General features: G+C 43.9%; 1 protein-coding gene across 1 annotated transcript in view; it reads left to right on the forward strand.

The window, feature by feature from the left end:
* The window catches only part of LOC311107408 (cyclic AMP-responsive element-binding protein 5-like), a gene marked incomplete at its 3' end in the record, with an annotated part of 29,667 nt that extends 18,575 nt beyond the window's left edge, over positions 1-11,092 (forward strand). Inside the window, exons 6-9 of the mRNA XM_084149897.1 lie at positions 1,660-2,215; positions 8,096-8,323; positions 9,831-9,939; positions 10,938-11,092. Coding sequence (XP_084006023.1) covers positions 1,660-2,215; positions 8,096-8,323; positions 9,831-9,939; positions 10,938-11,092 — 1,048 coding nt within the window. The remainder of the gene's footprint in view (positions 1-1,659; positions 2,216-8,095; positions 8,324-9,830; positions 9,940-10,937) is intronic.
* Between the last annotated feature and the right edge of the window lie 7,529 nt (positions 11,093-18,621).

Here is an 18,621-nt window from a genome sequence, read left to right on the forward strand (position 1 = left end):
CACCTTTCAGAATGAAGCCCCAGCCAATCCACTACAGTAATTACAGTGGCAGTCCCAGACTCAACACTCTCTCACACTGTTATTCCAAAACCTCCTCCCAAATGGAACAGAAAAATTAAAATGTTTTTTTAATATTATGACTAAGTTAGTTCTCAACAGATCAGACGTGCAGTGAGTGCAGCAGACACGTTTTGGCACTTGTATGTTTGGATTCGGATTCGAGTGGGTGATTTTTCCCTTTCCTTGGGGGTTGTGTCTTTAAGTGTCTGCCCAAACAAACAGACACTTGAGGAGTGGTGTGGTGAGACTGGTAAACACCAGGAATACAAGAGCACCTTGAGAAGCCCTCTCTCTCTCTCCACCCCCCCACCCCCATCTCTCACTGTTCCCTCTCTCTCTCTCTCTGCCTCTCTCTCTCTCTCTCTCTCTCTCTCTCTCTCGCTTTCTCTCTTTCTCGCTCTCTCTCTCTCTCTTTCTCTCTCTCTATCTCTCGCTGTCCCCTCTCTCTCTCTCGCTCTCTTTCCACCCCTATCGCTCGCTGTCCCCTCTCTCTCTCTGCCTCTCTCTCTCTCGTCTTTCTTTCTGTCTGGTCTTAGATCTTGGCCAGTTCTCAGAGCCTCTCAGTGAGTCTTAAGTAGACCACACGGTTAAAGCAACAAACCTGCCCCTGAGTAAACATAGAACAGACCAGCATCGGCCTCTCAGACAGCCAGAAAGACAGACAGACAGACATACAGACAGACAGGCAGATGTATCCCTCATCCAGTTAGACCTGGAGAGAGAGATGGAGAGAGAGATGGACAGAGAAATGGAGAGAGAGATGGAGAGAGAAATAGAGAGAGAGAGATGGAGAGAGTGGAAATGAGAGAGAGATGGAGAGAGAGATGTAGAGAGAAATAGAGAGAGAGATTGAGAGAGAGATGGAGAGAGAGATGGAGAGAGAGATGGACAGAGAAATGGAGAGAGAGATGGAGAGAGAAATAGAGAGAGAGATGGAGAGAGAGATTGAGAGAGAGGAAAGGAGAGAGAGATGGAGAGAGAGGAAAGGAGAGAGAGATGGAGAGAGAGATGTAGAGAGAGAGATGGAGAGAGAGATGTAGAGAGAGATATGGAGAGAGAGATGGAGAGAGAGAGAGATGGGGATAGAGATGGAGAGAGAGATGGAGAGAGAGATGGAGAGAGGAAAGGAGAGAGAGATGGAGAGAGAGATGGAGAGAGAGAGAGAGAGATGGAGAGAGAAATGGAGAGAGAGATGGAGAGAGGAAAGGAGAGAGAGATGGAGAGAGAGATGGAGAGAGGAAAGGAGAGAGAGATGGAGAGAGAGATGGAGAGGGAGAGAAAGAGGAAGATCACTGTCTAAGCTCTGAGAGAAAGGAAGGGAGAGAGAGAGGAAGAGAGAGATGGAAAGTAAGAAAGCAGAAGAGAGAGAGAAAGAGGGAGAGAGGGCTGTCAAGGCTCATCTCTGCTTTGTACCTCAGCCGTGACATGTGGATGTACACTATAAAGATGAATGCAGCTGTGTATCATCTCACAGTCAATAGTCAACACACTTTCAGTTGACCTACAGTACCTGTTGCCAGTTAACTCAATGATAGACTGTCAAACAGACAAAGTCTGGCCTAAAGAGATTAATCATTTAACTCTTATGGTTTGGCATAGTAAGCACCTGAAGTTTTTCCTGGCCACATGTCTTGACCAGGAAGAACTCCTGTCCCTAATCCCAGTGAATGATAGATACATGGCCACCATCTTGTTCTTCTCCATACAGAGGCTGAAGGCGGCGCTCGCGCACCACCCGGGAGCCATCGCCAACGGCAACATGAACAGCATGGGTCACATGATGGAGATGATGTCATCGCGGCAGCAGCAGGAGCAGGGGAGCGGCCATCACCACCTTCACCAGCACCTGCCGGCTCCGCTCCACAGCCACGTCTACCAGCACCACCCCCACCAGCACCACAGCGGGCACCACCACCCGCAGGGCCACAACCCTCACCACAACTCCCACCCGCCTCACCTCCACCCTGGGCACCCACACCAGACCTCCCCCCCGCCTCACCTCCACCCTGGGCACCCACACCAGACCTCCCCCCCGCCTCACCTCCACCCTGGGCACCCACACCAGACCTCCCCCCCGCCTCACCTCCACCCTGGGCACCCACACCAGACCTCCCCCCACCCTCCACTTCACTCTGGACCAGGGTCACATTCACAGGTTAGCGCTCACAAGTGATTATTTCCCCACGCATAGATACCAGAGCCAGAGGTAGCTATCAGAACCATTCATGTATAGACAGAAGTTTATGAAGGTTTGTCACAAAACCAAAGTATGGCAAGTACCTACCAAAACCACATGTGAAGCCAAAAGCACCTACTTTAACCCAAAGCATTCAGTTCAGTCCTGTACTTTAATGGTCTGGTAGACAGACAGCCATTAGTGGTTTGGTATAAATGCAGTAGAGGAAATTACATTACAAATTCACTGTAAAGCGCCGGGGCTGGTCAGACACATTTTCCTTCAGCCGTGGGCCGTGGCCATACTGCCAAGAAGAGGTTAGTTACCTGGCAACAGACACAAAGGTCAGTTTTTCCTTTGAGGTTGGTCAGCTGCAGATCAGTCTCTGCGGTCAGGAGGGTCAGCTGGAGGTTGTAAACTGTCTGTCGTAAAGGATTCTCAGGGCTCGTTTGGAAACTATGCCCCACACCCTTACTCTTAAGTGCCTCACACAAACTGGGGAGTTTAGGCCTTTACTCTGTTAGGTTGCCATAACATATGCACTGGGCTTCAATCAGTCAGTCCAATGGTCACAACATGTTATAGGTGTTTTAGGGTTAGGGTAATGTATAGACCAGGGCTTCAGTCAGTCAGTCCAATGGTCACAACATGTTCCAGGTGTTGTAGGCCTATAAGACTGGCCTGTGTTATTAGCACTAGTCATGGAGGGCTGAAAGAACATCAGTCACACAGCGTAGCATCAACTAACGATACATACTGTTATTGTCTTTGGTTTTCTCCTATATTTGACATTGATTCAAACATTTGTCCCAGGACTGATGTTGACATGGAAGTGATGTGAATTACAATAAGGTTAAAGCTCAACTAATACCATTAATGTATATTGTAGACTATTGAGCCATTAGGAACCCCCCCTCCCGCCATTTATATTCCAAATAGATCTTTCTGTACCATTAAAACAACACTGGCTGTATACACATCAAAGCAACTCGTATTTTCCACCATGAAAACGGTAATGATCTGAGGACTGAAAGCACTTGACCAATGCCAAGTCTATGTCAGGACCAGTCAGTGGGCATACTGAGGGGTTTTAGAAAGCAAAGCTGTGTGTCTGCGAGGGTTAGGCTGAGTGGAGGTGGGCGGTGGAAAACTGTGTCCTGACACTTCTTTAACAAGGCGGGCAGGGCTGCTCTGTAAATCAATCCAGTTACTCACTCACTCACCCACCCGCCTGCTCCTGACTGACTGACTGACTGACTGACGCCCACAGACAGGGGAAGAAGGGTTGGGGAGGGGGAGGGGGAGGGCATGTGGCGTGGGTATAATTTTGTTTTTAGGGAAGTGGCGAGACATGGAATAGCTACAGTAGGTAATATACAGTGGGGAAAAAAAGTATTTAGTCAGCCACCAATTGTGCAAGTTCTCCCACTTAAAAAGATGAGAGAGGCCTGTAATTTTCATCATAGGTACACGTCAACTATGACAGACAAATTGAGAAAAAAAAATCCAGAAAATCACATTATAGGATTTTTAATGAATTTATTTGCAAATTATGGTGGAAAATAAGTATTTGGTCACCTACAAACAAGCAAGATTTCGGGCTCTCACAGACCTGTAACTTCTTCTTTAAGAGGCTCCTCTGTCCTCCACTCGTTACCTGTATTAATGGCACCTGTTTGAACTTGTTATCAGTATAAAAGACACCTGTCCACAACCTCAAACAGTCACTCTTCAAACTCCACTATGGCCAAGACCAAAGAGCTGTCAAAGGACACCAGAAACAAAATTGTAGACCTGCACCAGGCTGGGAAGACTGAATCTGCAATAGGTAAGCAGCTTGGTTTGAAGAAATCAACTGTGGGAGCAATTATTAGGAAATGGAAGACATACAAGACCACTGATAATCTCCCTCGATCTGGGGCTCCACGCAAGATCTCACCCCGTGGGGTCAAAATGATCACAAGAATGGTGAGCAAAAATCCCAGAACCACACGGGGGGACCTAGTGAATGACCTGCAGAGAGCTGGGACCAAAGTGACAAAGCCTACCATCAGTAACACACTACGCCGCCAAGGACACAAATCCTGCAGTGCCAGACGTGTCCCCCTGCTTAAGCCAGTACATGTCCAGGCCCGTCTGAAGTTTGCTAGAGTGCATTTGGATGATCCAGAAGAGGATTGGGAGAATGTCAGATGAAACCAAAATATAACTTTTTGGTAAAAACTCAACTCGTCGTGTTTGGAGGACAAAGAATGCTGAGTTGCATCCAAAGAACACCATACCTACTGTGAAGCATGGGGATGGAAACATCATGCTTTGGGGCTGTTTTTCTGCAAAGGGACCAGGACGACTAATCTGTGTAAAGGAAAGAATGAATGGGGCCATATATCGTGAGATTTTGAGTGAAAACCTCCTTCCATCAGCAAGGGCATTGAAGATTAAACGTGGCTGGGTCTTTCAGCATGACAATGATCCCAAACACACCGCCCGGGCAACGAAGGAGTGGCTTCGTAAAAAGCATTTCAAGGTCCTGGAGTGGCCTAGCCAGTCTCCAAATCTCAACCCCATAGAAAATCTTTGGAGGGAGTTGAAAGTCTGTGTTGCCCAGCGACAGCCCCAAAACATCACTGCTCTAGAGGAGATCTGCATGGAGGAATGGGCCAAAATACCAGCAACAGTGTGTGAAAACCTTGTGAAGACTTACAGAAAACGTTTGACCTGTGTCATTGCCAACAAAGGGTATATAACAAACTATTGAGAAACTTTTGTTATTGACCAAATACTTATTTTCCACCATAATTTGCAAATAAATTCATTACAAATCCTACAATGTGATTTTCTGGATTTTTTTTTCTCATTTTGTCTGTCATAGTTGACGTGTACCTATGATGAAAATTACAGGCCTCTCTCATCTTTTTAAGTGGGAGAACTTGCACAATTGGTGGCTGACTAAATACTTTTTTTCTCCACTGTACATGTATGTATGGATGCCTGAGGAGGGGGGGGGGACCATGAATAGTGTAGGGACCATTAATAGTGACTTTAAACAGATAGAGTAGGGACCATGAATAGTGACTTTAAACAGATAGAGTAGGGACCATGAATAGTGACTTTAAACAGGTAGAGTAGGGACCATGAATAGTGAATTTAAACAGGTAGAGTAGGGACCGTGAATAGTGACTTTAAACAGGTAGAGTAGGGACCATGAATAGTGACTTCAAACAGATAGAGTAGGGACCATGAATAGTGACTTTAAACAGGTAGAGTAGGGACCATGAATAGTGACTTTAAACAGGTAGAGTAGGGACCATGAAGTGACTTTAAACAGGTAGAGTAGGGACCGTGAATAGTGACTTTAAACAGGTAGAGTAGGGACCGTGAATAGTGACTTTAAACAGGTAGAAGTAGGGACCATGAATAGTGACTTTAAACAGGTAGGGTAGGGACCATGAATAGTGACTTTAAACAGGTAGAGTAGGGACCATGAATAGTGACTTTAAACAGGTAGAGTAGGGACCATGAATAGTGACTTTAAACAGGTAGAGTAGGGACCGTGAATAGTGACATTAAACAGGTAGAGTAGGGACCATGAATAGTGACATTAAACAGGTAGAGTAAGGACCATGAATAGTGACTTTAAACATATATAGTAGGGACCATGAATAGTGACTTTAAACAGATAGAGTAGGGACCATGAATAGTTACTTTAAACAGGTAGAGTAGGTACCGTGAATAGTGACATTAAACAGGTAGAGTAGGGACCATGAATAGTGACATTAAACAGGTAGAGTAAGGACCATGAATAGTGACTTTAAACAGATAGAGTAGGGACCATGAATAGTTACTTTAAACAGGTAGAGTAGGTACCGTGAATAGTGACTTTAAACAGGTAGAGTACGGACCATGAATAGTGACTTTAAACAGATAGAGTAGGGACCATGAAGTGACTTTAAACAGGTAGAGTAGGGACCATGAATAGTGACTTTAAACAGGTAGAGTAGGGACCGTGAATAGTGACTATAAACAGGTAGAGTACGGACCGTGAATAGTGACTTTAAACAGATAGAGTAGGGACCATGAAGTGACTATAAACAGGTAGAGTAGGGACCATCAATAGTTACTTTAAACAGGTAGAGTAGGTACCGTGAATAGTGACATTAAACAGGTAGAGTAGGGACCATGAATAGTGACATTAAACAGGTAGAGTAAGGACCATGAATAGTGACTTTAAACAGATAGAGTAGGGACCATGAATAGTTACTTTAAACAGGTAGAGTAGGTACCGTGAATAGTGACTTTAAACAGGTAGAGTACGGACCATGAATAGTGACTTTAAACAGATAGAGTAGGGACCATGAAGTGACTTTAAACAGGTAGAGTAAGGACCATGAATAGTGACTTTAAACAGATAGAGTAGGGACCATGAATAGTTACTTTAAACAGGTAGAGTAGGTACCGTGAATAGTGACTTTAAACAGGTAGAGTACGGACCATGAATAGTGACTTTAAACAGATAGAGTAGGGACCATGAAGTGACTTTAAACAGGTAGAGTAGGGACCATGAATAGTGACTTTAAACAGGTAGAGTAGGGACCGTGAATAGTGACTATAAACAGGTAGAGTACGGACCGTGAATAGTGACTTTAAACAGATAGAGTAGGGACCATGAAGTGACTATAAACAGGTAGAGTAGGGACCATCAATAGTGACTTTAAACAGGTAGAGTAGGGACCGTGAATAGTGACTTTAAACAGGTAGAGTACGGACCGTGAATAGTGACTTTAAACAGGTAGAGTAGGGACCATGTATAGTGACTTTAAACAGGTAGAGTAGGGGCCGTGAATAGTGACTTTAAACAGGTAGAGTAGGGACCGTGAATAGTGACGTTAAACAGGTAGAGTGGGGACCATAAATAGTGACTTTAAACAGGTAGAGTAGGGACCGTGAATAGTGACGTTAAACAGGTAGAGTGGGGACCATAAATAGTGACTTTAAACAGGTAGAGTAGGGACCATGAATCGTGACTTTAAACAGGTAGAGTAGGGACCGTGAATAGTGACTTTAAACAAGTAGAGTATGGACCGTAAATAGTGACTTTAAACAGGCAGAGTAGGGACCATGTATAGTGACTTTAAACAGGTAGAGTAGGGGCCGTGAATAGTGACTTTAAACAGGTAGAGTAGGGACCGTGAATAGTGACTTTAAACAGGTAGAGTGGGGACCATAAATAGTGACTTTAAACAGGTAGAGTAGGGACCGTGAATAGTGACTTTAAACAGGTAGAGTAGGGACCATGAATAGTAACTTTAAACAAGTAGAGTAGGGACCATGAATAGTGACTTTAAACAGGTAGAGTACGAACCGTGAATAGTGACTTTAAACAGGTAGAGTAGGGACCGTGAATAGTGACTTTAAACAGGTAGAGTAGGGACCATGAATAGTGACTTTAAACAGGTAGAGTAGGGACCATGAATAGTGACTTTAAACAGATAGAGAAGGGACCATGAATAGTGACTTTAAACAGATAGAGAAAGGACCATGAATAGTGACTTTAAACAGATAGAGTAGAAGTATGAATGAACCAGGTTGGTAAGAACCAGGTAGGGTACAACCAAATCAGCTAGGTTAAGACGTTCATGAGAGATTAGGGTAGATGAGACATGGTTGAAGTTCTTCTTAGTGACCCACGTGTGTGACCTTGTTCTCTCGCTCTCTCTCTCTCTGTCTGTACCGCTCTCTCTCTCTCTGTCTGTACCGCTCTCTCTCTCTGTCTGTACCGCTCTCTCTCTGTCTGTACCGCTCTCTCTCTCTGTACCGCTCTCTCTCTCTCTGTCTGTACCGCTCTCTCTCTCTCTCTAGTTGTCGCCGGCAGCCCAGCAGATGCAGCCGAGCCAGACGATGCAGTCTCCGCCCCCTAGCGGTGGGCGCCGCAGGCGGATGGTGGACGAGGACCCTGACGAACGGCGGCGGAAGTTTCTGGAGAGAAACCGAGCGGCGGCCACGCGATGCAGACAGAAGAGGAAAGTATGGGTCGTGTCACTGGAGAAGAAGGCTGAAGAGCTCACCCAGACCAACATGCAGCTTCTGGTAAGATATATGTGGACTGGATGTTTATGGCCAAAATGGCACCCTAGTCCCTATTTACTGCACTACTTTTGACCAGGGACAATAGGGCTCTGGTCAAAAGTAGTGCACTATATAGGGAATATGGCGCTATTTGGGACGCAGCATATGTCTTCACATTGGAATGGACTTTTATGTTCAAAAAGCAGGGAATAGGAATTGTAATAAATATGTTCTCCCTCCGTAGGGGCTTGTTACAGTTCAGTGTGTTGTTCCCTAGGGGCTTGTTATAGTTCAGTCTGTTGTTCCATAGGGGCTTGTTATAGTTCAGTCTGTTGTTCCCTAGGGGCTTGTTACAGTTCAGTCTGTTGTTCCCTAGGGGCTTGTTACAGTTCAGTCTGTTGTTCCGTAGGGGCTTGTTACAGTTCAGTCTGTTGTTCCGTAGGGGCTAGTTATAGTTCAGTCTGTTGTTCCCTAGGGGCTTGTTACAGTTCAGTCTGTTGTTCTGTAGGGGCTTGTTCAGTTCAGTCTGTTGTTCCGTAGGGGCTAGTTATAGTTCAGTCTGTTGTTCTGTAGGGGCTTGTTCAGTTCAGTCTGTTGTTCCGTAGGGGCTTGTTATAGTTCAGTCTGTTGTTCTGTAGGGGCTTGTTACAGTTCAGTCTGTTGTTCCCTAGGGGCTTGTTACAGTGCAGTCTGTTGTTCCGTAGGGGCTAGTTATAGTTCAGTCTGTTGTTCCCTAGGGGCTTGTTACAGTTCAGTCTGTTGTTCTGTAGGGGCTTGTTCAGTTCAGTCTGTTGTTCCGTAGGGGCTAGTTATAGTTCAGTCTGTTGTTCTGTAGGGGCTTGTTATAGTTCAGTCTGTTGTTCCGTAGGGGCTTGTTATAGTTCAGTCTGTTGTTCTGAAGGGGCTTGTTATAGTTCAGTCTGTTGTTCTGAAGGGGCTTGTTACAGTTCAGTCTGTTGTTCTGTAGGGGCTTGTTATAGTTCAGTCTGTTGTTCCGTAGGGGCTTGTTATAGTTCAGTCTGTTGTTCCGTAGGGGCTTGTTGTAGTTCCAGGAGGCAGACACTCACCCCACACTCATAGATACAGACGATTTTCAACCAGAAATCAAAACCATCCCCTGAAATTGTGTCTGTCTTTTGACATTCCTAACAATGAGCTGTTACATTTATTTGCCATAGTGTTATTAAATTCAAATCAAGATAGAAATCTTAATCCCGTAATTGTACATTGTTTTAGCAATGATAATAAACTTAATTGCAGTAATTATTTATTGTGAGGTTTGCAGTGAGGCTTAAACAAGCTATTTTCCTTTTATTAAGAATATGCCTTTATTAAGAATCTATTCAATATTTAAAAAAAAGCTGCATTTATTCACCAAGCAAAGATAATCACTCAGTACAGCTAACAGTAAATCACTCTTATTGTGCTCAAAATGTGTGTTGGCTGGGTAACTGTAAATCACTTTGTGAATACTGCTGATGTAAAACGGGCTTTCTAAAACACATTTTATTGACTGACTTGTTTTCAGAATGAGGTGACAGTGCTGAAGAACGAGGTGACCCAACTCAAGCAGCTCCTCCTCACCCATAAAGACTGCCCCATCACCACTCTGCAGAAAGACTCCCAAGGTTACCTCAGTGAGTAGCTTGTTCACACACGCACGCATGCACTCTTCAACACAAACACATGCGAAACCCCCGAAACACACACACTCGTCCCTGTGCCTTGTCACTAGTATGCTGATAAACCTGTATAGAGAACCTCCCCAGCTGTCCTGCCATACAGACATACAGGGAAAATGTATCAAACATGTTTTTTTCAAAGGGATAAAGTATTTACCCTTTTCATACATAAGACACAGCTACAGTAACGAGTCCATAGCGACAATTGAAAACCTTTCAGACAAGTAAAAAAAGCGTCTGTACCCTTTCAGACAGTAGAATTCTGCATAGAATGTTCGGTATTTTTTCCCTGACAACAATAAACATTGATTGGTGTGCTGTTGTGTTGTTTTTCTGTAGTTTTTTATGGTAGGGTTGTGTTGTTTCTCTGTAGTTTTTTATGGTAGGGTAGATAGATGTGTTTTCATTCTACTAAATGTATTGGTAAGTAATTGTATTTAACCAACTTCAAAGTACTTTTCTTAGGAACGAGTGGTCTGCGCGCAGGCAGCGCAAGATACTTTGATTGACAGTTCTGGTTGCCTAGTGATGGATGTTAGCCCCGCTTCAGAAGCATACTCTTTCAGGCAAACAAACATGCCATAGCCGAGGCGCTTTCAACGCGCCACATTCCATATGTCTGAAAGGGGTATATGATAGATTGATTTTTCTTTGGAAAACACAATGTTCAGTGTTTTATACTGTACATAGAAATGTAACAATTATATTTTTGGTGAAAATAAAGAGGTTTTTAACAGTTGAAGGTTTTTGGACAGTGTTTGCTTAGATAAATGGACATCTAGAGAGAGTTATTCTATTGAGGGTTTCATATTTGTTTTTCTATTCAGTTTCATGTTCAGGACACACCCACGCATGTTGATACAAACACTGCACTCACACAGACATGACACACACACACACACACACCATTACCAATCATCCAGTCACCCTGTGTGTTGTCCTCCTCCCCTCAGGTCCAGACAGCAGTCCAGCCGGCAGCCCGGCCCCACCCTGCTCCCAGCAGCAGGTCATCCAGCACAACACCATCACCACCTCCAGCACAGCTGTAGGGGGCAGCACTGTGCATAGCCTGCCCAACCACCGCACAGACATCAACCCCATCCACTAGAGACAAGACAGAGAGAGATTACAGTAGCCCCAGCCCCCAACCCCTACCCCCAACCCCCATCCCATCCCTGGTCTAACCTCCCTTCCCTGGCTCTCCGAGGGCTGTCTGTCTGTCTGTCTGTTAGTACGGGAAGGGTGGCCTCACACGCTGCTTCTATCTCCAGGATCCGGTCCAGAGAAACCTCTGAGAGAAACCTCTGAGAGAAACCTCTGAGAGAAACCTCTGAGGCCTGCAGGGCTGCTCTTTCTACAGTAGCTATAGCTATAGTAGTATTTTTATAGACCTTTTTAACTCATATGTGTTCTCTGGGTTTGTCTGCATTCTTATTTGTCTTCTATGTTTGTCTCTATTTGTCTTTTATTTGTACTTGAGTTAAAAGGGAGTTTTGCAATTCATGCAGCATTAACCCGTGTGGCGTTTTTGTGATGTCATACCTCTGTTACACCGACACCGGGTCACTGTGGTGACACAGCAACGGGACATGAGCCTCAGAACGTCACCTCTGTGACCCCCCCTAATGTCATCTCTATGACTATGTCTATGTCCCAAATGGCACCCAATTCTCTATATAGTGCACTACTTTTGACCAGGGCCCTATGGGAATAGGGTGCCATTTGGGACGATTCTCTTGTATGTGTGTTTGTGACTGATGGATGGACTAGCAGAGACTGAGTCTGAGTACCAGTGTCAGATATGTATGTGTCAGATAGTTACTGTGTTGAAGAGTGCAGTGTTCTGGTTATATGTGTAACATACAGGGTACTTGATCAGATAGTTAGCTAGCAAGTGTGTGGGATGCTACTGCCTCCATGTTGTTGTTGTTGATGTTGTTGTTTTTAACCAAGTCAAACTGTTGCCATGATATGCTATTACTTGGTTACCGACCGGAATCTGGTGTTTCTATTGAATTATGCTCTTTTTCTAGAAAGGACCATGACTGTTACCCTACCAACCCATCGATGCTCTTTAGAGGGCGTTACATGTAATGAAAGATAGATTGGTGTTGAGAATATGTTCAAATTGAAGCAATACATCCTAGTATTGTTGTTCTATCAGCCATATTGCCCTGCACTGTGACACCAGCTAGCCGAGGCAGCTCTGGAGGCTGACCCCTGACCCCTGTCTCCTCCACCCTCCTGGAGGCTGACCCCTGTCTCCTCCACTCTCCTGGAGGCTGGCCCCTGACCCCTGTCTCCTCCACTCTCCTGGAGGCTGACCCCTGACACCTCCACTCTCCTGGAGGCTGACCCCTGTCTCCTCCACTCTCCTGGACCAAGTAAAGCTTTAAGAAGAGACATCTCCTTTAGTATTGTTCTAGTGTTGCTACAGCCAGGCTTCTGGAATCAGCGGCGCATTCCAAATGACCTGAACATTCCAGATATGAGCCCTGTGCTGTCCTCTGTCTGCCTCAATATCTCAGGTGGGGTTGTCATACTGTAGGTGACATACAGTGGGGGAAAAAAGTATTTAGTCAGCCACCAATTGTGCAAGTTCTCCCACTTAAAAAGATGAGAGAGGCCTGTAATTTTCATCATAGGTACACGTCAACTATGACAGACAAAATGAGAAAAAAAATCCAGAAAATCACATTGTAGGATTTTTAATGAATTTATTTGCAAATTATGGTGGAAAATAGGTATTTGGTCAATAACAAAAGTTTCTCAATACTTTGTTATATACCCTTTGTTGGCAATGACACAGGTCAAACGTTTTCTGTAAGTCTTCACAAGGTTTTCACACACTTTTGCTGGTATTTTGGCCCATTCCTCCATGCAGATCTCCTCTAGAGCAGTGATGTTTTGGGGCTGTCGCTGGGCAACACGGATTTTCAACTCCCTCCAAAGATTTTCTATGGGGTTGAGATCTGGAGACTGGCTAGGCCACTACAGGACCTTGAAATGCTTCTTACGAAGCCACTCCTTCGTTTCCCTGGCGGTGTGTTTGAGATCATTGTCATGCTGAAAGACCCAGCCACGTTTCATCTTCAATGCCCTTGCTGATGGAAGGAGGTTTTCACTCAAAATCTCACGATACATGGCCCCATTCATTCTTTCCTTTACACGGATCAGTCGTCCTGGTCCCTTTGCAGAAAAACAGCCCCAAAGCATGATGTTTCCACCCCCATGCTTCACAGTAGGTATGGTGTTCTTTGGATGCAACTCAGCATTCTTTGTCCTCCAAACACGACGAGTTGAGTTTTTACCAAAAAGTTCTAGTTTGGTTTCATCTGACCATATGACATTCTCCCAATCCTCTTCTGGATCATCCAAATGCACTCTAGCAAACTTCAGACGGGCCTGGACATGTACTGGCTTAAGCAGGGGGACACGTCTGGCACTGCAGGATTTGAGTCCCTGGCGGCGTAGTGTGTTACTGATGGTAGGCTTTGTTACTTTGGTCCCAGCTCTCTGCAGGTCATTCACTAGGTCCCCCCGTGTGGTTCTGGGATTTTTGCTCACCGTTCTTGTGATCATTTTGACCCCACGGGGTGAGATATTGCGTGGAGCCCCAAATCGAGGGAGATTATCAGTGGTCTTGTATGTCTTCCATTTCCTAATAATTGCTCCCACAGTTGATTTCTTCAAACCAAGCTGCTTACCTATTGCAGATTCAGTCTTCCCAGCCTGGTGCAGGTCTACAATTTTGTTTCTGGTGTCCTTTGACAGCTCTTTGGTCTTGGCCATAGTGGAGTTTGAAGAGTGACTGTTTGAGGTTGTGGACAGGTGTCTTTTATACTGATAACAAGTTCAAACTGGTGCCATTAATACAGGTAACGAGTGGAGGACAGAGGAGCCTCTTAAAGAAGAAGTTAAAGGTCTGTGAGAGCCAGAAATCTTGCTTGTTTGTAGGTGACCAAATACTTATTTTCCACCATAATTTGCAAATAAATTCATTAAAAATCCTACAATGTGATTTTCAGGATTTTTTTTTCTCAATTTGTCTGTCATAGTTGACGTGTACCTATGATGAAAATTACAGGCCTCTCTCATCTTTTTAAGAAGGAGAATTTGCACAATTGGTGGCTGACTAAATACTTCCCCCCCCCACTGTATAGTGAGAGATATGAGATGAGAGCGTTGATTGATTACATGCTTTCGTAGTCTGACTGTCAGTCTGTGTTTGACAGTTAAAGAATGATTGGTTGAGTTTCTATCCCTTTATCATGAAGAGGTCTTACTACCATCTCTAACGAGGTTTAGCAGTTTTAGCCGAATGCTTTCCAAAACGTCACAACGTGCCTGAACTTCTCTCAGTCTTTTATTACTAAATGCAATTAAGGGAATGTCAATTGTTTAAAATTCCTTTTAATCATCATTAACTTTTCCATTGAGCTATCAAGCATTTATAACACATTGTTTTCCCCAGTCTCAGTGAGTGTAGAGTTGATGGACACTGTGTGTGTGTTTTATTATGCCATTTAGCTTTAGGCTTTTATTCAAAACGACTTAGTCATGCATGCATACATTCTTTATGTATGGGTTGTCACGGGAATCCAACCCACTATCCTGTTGTTGCAAGCGCCATGCTCTACCAACTGAGCTACAGAGGACCAGTGTTTTGTCGGGAGTTTAGTCTGTAAGGGCAAAACCAGCTGGCAGACTGACCAGGGAGGAAAAGGCTGACCTTCCATCTAACCTATGACCTCTTCATCCCAGCTCCAACAGACAGGCTGACATGTCACTGTGTGTGTGTGTGTGTGTGTGTGTGTGTGTGTGTGTGTGTGTGTGTGTGTGTGTGTGTGTGTGTTCCATCAACACATCTTCCAGCAGCCCTAACCAGTAGGAAAGCTCAATATTCACTTTAGTTTTGACCACAACTCTGTCATCCTTGCTCAAGTCACCCCTTAGTTAGCAATGATCATCTAGGTTCAGCTTACCCTCTCCATATCCAAACCTAAACCATTAGTGGAGAGGGATTCTAAACAGACTTTAGCTCAGTGTCTGGGAGAAACTCCACTTTACTCTGTAATTCTTTCCCTGAACATGTTGATCCTAGTTGTACCTTAGACTACATCCTTTAGGTGGAGTGAGCCAACCAGCTCTACAGGCAGGTGAGGTAGAGAGAAATAATGTAGCTGTCTATGCACTTTGACACTTTGTGATATCCAGAGGGTAGAATAGCCATATTGAGGTCTCAGTGATGCCCAGTTCAATACACCAGCGAGACTCTAACTGACTGACTGTTGATCTGTAGAGAGACTGACTGACTGTTGATCTGTAGAGAGACTGACTGACTGTTGCTCTGTAGAGAGACTGACTGACTGTTGCTCTGTAGAGACCTGACTGACTGTTGCTCTGTAGAGACCTGACTGACTGTTGCTCTGTAGAGACCTGACTAACTGTTGCTCTGTAGAGAGACTGACTGTGTGTTGCTCTGTAGAGAGACTGACTGATTGTATCTGTAGAGAGACTGACTGACCGACTGTTGCTCTGTAGAGAGACTGACTGACTGTTGATCTGTAGAGTGACTGACTGTTGATCTGTAGAGAGATGACTGACTGTTGATATGTAGAGAGACTGACTGAGTGACTGTTGCTCTCTAGAGAGACTGACTGAGTGACTGTTGATCTGTAGAGAGATGATGGACTGTTGATCTGTAGAGAGACTGACTGACTGACTGTTGCTCTGTAGAGAGACTGACTGAGTGACTGTTGATCTGTAGAGAGACTGACTGACTGTTGATCTGTAGAGAGACTGACTGAGTGACTGTTGATCTGTAGAGAGACTGACTGCATGGCAGTGACTATGCCTAATGATGGGACTCCATAAGGTGCTCCTTATAAAGCTTTAAACATGTACCTTTCAGATGTCTGTTAATACAGCAGCTCCAGTTTAGCTCACTGTGAAGGTAGCGAACTACATTAATCAGGTCAACTGGAAACATGCTCTCGCTCTTTCTCCAGTGTGTTGCACCAAGGTTTTGTAGAAAGGGTTGGACAGTCGGTTTGAGGTGTGTGAGCATGTGTGTGAGAATAACTGAGTTTATGAAAGGTTCAACATGTATTAAGGGCTTCCCTGTATTGCAAACAGGTTAAACATCTACAAAGTGCTTGCAATATTTCATCAACTTTGTATTTTCTTTTGAATCTCTAAACGTTGTGGTTTATTACTTTCACCAACTACTTGAGTATTAAACTGTTCTGGGAAAAAATGTGGAATATATGGCATTGACCTCAACATATTCAACTGAAATTGTTGTTAGATGTTTTGTTGGAATAAGAGCTAGTAGTCTGTAGTTCTAGTTAACAGTGGACAGGTCAAGCATAAGGAAGAGAGAGATTTGTTTATCTAACTTTATAGGCAGACATAAGAGACATGTGAGTGAGTTCAGTATGAGTGTCTGTGTGTACATTAATACAAGTATAAATGTATCATTTTAAATATAAAACTATAAATATTGTATAGAATGTCATTAATTTCTGTAATCCTGACTGTACATGTAATGCAACCACCTTTCTTTTCGAAAGGAGTCTTTGATGTTTTGTACATGTATGTAAATGATGTTTGCATAGCACTTGTTTGCAGCCTTCTCAATGTATGTTCGTCAAGGTTCATTTCCGCGCTTCGATACATGTCCACGGTTTATTATACGTAATGGATTGATGAATTCATAATTGCCTGCATAACTTTGTACATGTTCGTGTCTCTCATCACAGCATATTGTATGGTCTGAGCTTTGTTTAGCAGTTGTACAGATGTTACATATCACAGTAGGAGAATAAAGCACTTGTTCTGTAACATTACTCAGCTGACTCAGATGTCTTCTGATGTGCCTTTTGAAGCACAGACAAACCATCTAACCTTAGATGTACACTGAGTATATACCAGGGGAGGCTGCTGAGGGGAGGATGGCTCATAACAATAGCTGGAACGGAGCAAATGGAATGGCATCAAACACATTCCACCTATTCAGCTCCAGTCATTACCACAAGCCCGTTCTCCCCAATTAAGGTGCCCCCAACCTCCTACATTAAGAACACCTTCCTAATAGAGTTGCATGATGTGGAATGACCATGATGTGGTCTTTACACTAAAAAGAAAACAGATATGGGATATTGTGTCCATATAAAAAGGAGAGATATTATGATGGAATTTAAGACATACACTGAGTATACCAAACATTAGGAACACCTTAATCCTTTTGCCCTCAGAACAGCCTTAGTTCGTCAGGGCATGGACTCCACAGGGATGCTGGCCCATGTTGACTCCAATGCTTCAAACAGTTGTGTCAAGTTGGCTGGATGTCCTTTGGGTGGTGGACCATTCTCAATACACATGGGACACAGTTGAGCGTGAAAAACCTAGCAGCGTTGCAGTTCTTGACACAAACCGGTGCGCCTGGCACCTACTACCATAACCTGTTCAAAGGCACTTACATCTTTTGTCTTGCCCATTCACCCTGTGAATGGCACACATATTCCATGTTTCAGTTGTATCAAGGCTTAAAAATCCTTCTTTAACCTGTCTCCTCCCCTTCATCTACACTGAGTTGAAGTGGATTTAACAAGTGACATCAATAAGGGATCATAGCTTTCACCTGGTCAGTCAATGTAGAGCAGGTGTTCTTAATGTTTTGTATACTCAGTGTAAATGCATATAGATAATGTGTTAATGATACTGTACTGCAGGGGTAGGCAACCCTGGTCCTGGAGTGCCGCAGGCGATTCATGTTTTTGATTTAACCGACCTGGAAGGACAGGTGTGTTGAATTTAGGCAATCACTGAACTGATCAATTAGCTCAATTGGTCAGGTGTGGTGCCTAGTTGGAACAAACCATGCAGTACCTGCGGCATTCCAGGAACAGGGTTGCCTACCCCTGCTGTACTGTGTATAGGATGTGTGTGAATATGTGGGAAGGGATAAATGTCCTGAATAGGTAGGCCCAAGGACTTGTCACTGACCAATAATCCACATGGGTTTCCAATACAAAGCCCGGAACATTGATTGCTCATTAAATAGTTATAGGTTTAAATGTTGTAAAACCATCAGTAAATATTGAGATGTCTAGACTACTTACTTGAAGTTAATGAGATAATAAGTAGCATGGTGGTTTGCCTTGGTACGTGACAGAGCAAGGAGTAGACTTCATCTCAATGCCAAAACCACTAGATGATCATTTCAGCCTGTTTATCTGTTACTGTTTAGTACTTTCTAAACAGGCTGCCATAATTGTCTGTAAAGGTTATTGAGTTGTCTCTTAGTAGTACCTACTATTATCTAAACAGAGGCAGGTATTGCAGCCTACTCATAGTTGAATTGTTATTTTTGATTAAACAGCATGCTCGTGTATGACTAAATTCATTGACATGTAGAATAAAAAGGCCTTAGTAATTATCTGAAGTTGGATAGTGGCACTTTTTACTAAAGTTGTATAAGAGAAACTATATATTTTTTTTTCATTAACTTTGTCGCATTTACAAGGGACAATACCGCTAGGCATTTACAGTATTTCAAACACTAGCGCCCTCTGGTGTTCCTCCATGGAACTTGTTGACGGGCCCATGTTTGTTTCATTTATAATAAATAGT

Source organism: Coregonus lavaretus (assembly GCF_964263955.1).
Source record: "Coregonus lavaretus genome assembly, chromosome: 3".
NCBI lineage: Eukaryota > Metazoa > Chordata > Actinopteri > Salmoniformes > Salmonidae > Coregonus > Coregonus lavaretus.